Source organism: Paramacrobiotus metropolitanus, unplaced genomic scaffold (assembly GCF_019649055.1).
Source record: "Paramacrobiotus metropolitanus isolate TYO unplaced genomic scaffold, Prichtersi_v1.0 Parri_scaffold0000059, whole genome shotgun sequence".
NCBI lineage: Eukaryota > Metazoa > Tardigrada > Eutardigrada > Parachela > Macrobiotidae > Paramacrobiotus > Paramacrobiotus metropolitanus.
In genome coordinates this window covers 435,772-439,598 of record NW_026570279.1, presented here as the reverse complement: position 1 = coordinate 439,598, position 3,827 = coordinate 435,772, and the positions used below count along the sequence as shown (strand labels likewise).

The window sequence follows — 3,827 nt, the reverse complement described above, 5'->3', positions numbered from 1 at the left end:
AAAAGAAGCAGCAGAAGGCACACAAGAATAATTTTTAAATTACAGGGGTGCTACGCCAAGTTCGGGCAGTTACGAAAATTCCTCTGCTTCTACCAGTTAAGTCTAATATTTTTAATTTATTCTTGCAAGATAGTTCTTATCCTGGACCACCTTAGGTAATTTTGTTTCTATGCAAAAAGCTGATGTACAAGGAATGCGAGCCGAATTTCTAATTTCATTTTTTGTGCAAAAATCTCACTGCTTAGTACGAAATAATCATGTACCTTCAACAAAAATTTAAAAATTGGTGGACATTGAGAACTGTGAGGTGTGAGCTGTATTTTCTAAGGGTCCTTCCCTACCTTCAGTTTAAACAATAAAATCTTCCCTAATGGGATCGGTGCTCCAGGCAACCGCATTCCCCTGTAGGTACTTTTTAACATACAAGTCTATGGGAAATGCATCTTGTTCCGAGGTCACTTCGAGCACTGATGGCGCAAGTCCCCATTGCCGACCCTTGAACGATACCTTCTGGGTCACTCAACAGTTTTCAAAATGGCTCGCGCAAGAATATTTGTTGGGACATTTTGAATCGGTCTAGTTCTAAGCCCCCGAAAAACTACCTTCACCCCCGCCTCTTATATTCCGCCTGGCCCCTTGCTGTCGAGTCAAATGATTAAAAATTTGACACTGTTAGATTCGCAAGAAAAAGTTACACTAGAAAAGTGAAGAAACGAAAACAAAATGGCGTACGGGAATATTTATAATTTATTTTATGCAACTTCCCCAACTTGGCTTGGCAGGGCTGTAGAATTATGATGATTTACTAAATCATAGTATGATTCAGTAAATCATGCGTACGATAGCTGCGTAGAGCGCGTACCCCAAATTGGTGTTCGGCCGCGCCCACCTGACCATTGCCAATGAAAATACATTTTAAGTATTCGCGCTACCTGCTCCGTATCTTAATAAAACAAAAATTTCTCTCGTATTTTATGGTAATTTGGGGTATTTTATGGTAATTTTAATTTTAAATTTTTTATTAAAAACATTCAAAAAAAGTCATTTCTTATGACAAATCAAGAAGAAAAGGAATGGTGACAGCACCCTATCATTTTGGCCACCATTCATTTTGGCCACCATTCATTTTGGCCACCATTCATTTTGGCCACCATTCATTTTGGCCACCATACATTTTGGCCACCATTCATTTTGGCCACTGATAATTTTGGCCAGCATCGGCTTGGCTTCTTCGATGTTTAATTTGGTACGGTTTATTTTTACAGGTTTTTAGTACGTATTGTAATTAATTGCATTATAATGACATTAAGAAAATTGAACATTCGTGATAAGTTGTATTCACGTAATCAGTTTTCATGTACAAATTGTACATAGCTTAATTAGCAGTAAAAAGAGCAGGGAACAAACGAAACTAACAGAAAGAGAAAGTAGAAATTATAAACACTACACATATAACATATACCCGCGGTACAGATATACGTATGAGTTATATGCGTGTAATGCAAAGAAAAGGGAACTTAAAGACAGCAATAAGTTTAAGTAGCAAAATATACAATAAATCGCACAGCAAAGGTTACAATGGTTCATCCCGTTTTCCTAGCAGTATTTCCAGGTTTGAAGCCACCGATCTCAAGTAGTCCGCACTGTCCATTTGTCCGTAGCTCGAAGCGACATTCTTAAGTCGTTTGGTGACCTCGACATACTTTTTCTTCTGCTTTGGTGCAGCACCTGCCATTCGCAGCGCAACTTCTGTTTGCTGGTGGACAATTTCCCGTGCCAGAAGGTCATGTAAAGCATATATGCCAGGATGGTCCTTATTCACAGCATCCGAAAATGTGCGATGCCACGCTTCGAGGCGGTTGGTAGTGCGATGCACATCGTCTTCCAGTCTATCCCAACAGCTCCAGAATTCAACTGGAAACAATGGTTTAGTGACGATGCATCTGTTCGATGGAATTACAAATGCGGTATGCCCAATGTATGTTGTTCGTAAGTAATCAATGAAAGGATCGCCTTGCTTGAACGGAAATTCTGGTATCTTTAACAGCTCTGCCAGAACGCGTTGAACATCTTTCACCGGAACAAATGCCAGGGCAAATAACATGCGACAAGACAGGCTAAATTCAGGGTCAGTTGCATAAGCAGGTCCCAGTCCCAAATTGACGAGTTTTCGGTACACGTTCTGCCCAAAATGAAAGTTGCAACCTGCAAATTAATTCAGTGCTAATGCGGTTGCGCTTTTATTAATAATTCATTATTACATTTTTGTGCACGATAGTAAATTTAAATTAAGCAGCATTTTTATGACTGTCTATAACTTAAAGCAACAATAAGTATCCTCGTATTTATTAATATGTTTGCCACTTATACCTCGTAATTTTGAATTTGGGAAAACCGTCCGAAATGCAATAATCGACGACTGTTCAAAATCCATGATCATATATTCAGGACCGAACGTTCCCTGTCCACCTTTTCCCACCAACTGGTCACGAATGATTTCGAAAAAACGGCGATATGTGAGTTCGCATTTATTTGGTAGTAATCCATAGACAAGAGGAGCCGTTGATCCGTATACATTGCCGTGAACAGTGTAAAGCTGCGTAAAGATAGGCGGGCTCACGCTGAACGGTCCATCACTTAACCAGACAGCAGACTTTGCAAGATTATCAAAGCATTTGGGATCACCAAAAACAATAATTCGGTGCTCATCTTCCCGTCCAGTATCGGCAATTAATATCGACTCCCCACGCGCATTTTCTTTCAAAAAATAACTGCCATCAATATCAGCCAGGGTGTTTACGCGTGTCCCAGGTACACCTGCAGCTTTTCTCTGGCGCACAATGGTTTGCGCAAGGGCATCGTAGGATGTCATTTGAACAGCCACAGTCAGCGGGATATCAGCGCGAACTTCATCAATTATCTGGCGAGGTCTTTCCAGTGTTGTGGCTGCACGGGCTTTCAGGACTTGCCTTGCAGAGTTCGCGTTGACCTTCACAACGTCGGGAGCGTGGGAATGATGGTCGCGCTCAGTGGCTTTGCCATTCACATAGAACAGACGGGCTTTACAACGAGTCTTATCTCTGCAACGCCAGGTTTGACACTGCTCCGTTTTAACATCAGCACGCTTCCACGCTTCGATATATTCGTACCCTTTATGGACCAAAACTTTCCCTTTACGGTTGGTAACAGAAAATGTTACTTCGGCCATTGTTTTTGCAGATAAGTATTACAATAAATGCAGAAATTAGAGAACGTTTTTTCTCTTCAGTTTTTTTGCAGTGCAGTTAATAATTATAAACTGAACGGTCGAGTCGGTTCGAATCACTTATCACGGCGATCACGTAGACTGATGTACAGCATCGAAATCGAACTCAACTGTCATCCGGCGCCTTTAACTGTTTACAGCTAACTTATTAACCCGTTTTAAATTCGAATCGCCTAATAATTGTACAGCATTAATACTGCGGATAATAAATTGCACTGTACTTAATGCGCTTATTTGCCATACAGTATATAATACGGTGCAGCAACGTAAGTTTCATAACACTTAACAATATCAGTTCATAATAACCAACAGAAAAAGCATAATACAGCGGCGGCATACACCTATTGACGAGTTAATATTGGTATACTGAGTACATAATTACTGGATACGGGTGGCCAAAATGAATGGTGGCCAAAATGTATGGTGGCCAAAATGAGCGGTGGCCAAAATGAATGGACACCGTATGATTCAGTAAATCATGCGTACGATAGCTGCGTAGAGCGCGTACCCCAAATTGGTGTTCGGCCGCGCCCACCTGACCATTGCCAATGAAAATACATTT

At 40.9% G+C, this 3,827-nt stretch overlaps 1 protein-coding gene across 1 annotated transcript; it reads right to left on the bottom strand.

The window, feature by feature from the left end:
- Nucleotides 1–1,573: 1,573 nt before the first annotated feature.
- LOC129593099 (uncharacterized) lies at nucleotides 1,574–3,208 on the bottom strand. The gene is made up of 2 exons (XM_055489289.1): nucleotides 2,371–3,208; nucleotides 1,574–2,205 (listed from the first exon to the last, which is right to left on the bottom strand). Exons 1-2 carry the CDS (start codon nucleotides 3,206–3,208, stop codon nucleotides 1,574–1,576), a joined length of 1,470 nt encoding a protein of 489 aa, XP_055345264.1.
- Nucleotides 3,209–3,827: the final 619 nt, after the last annotated feature.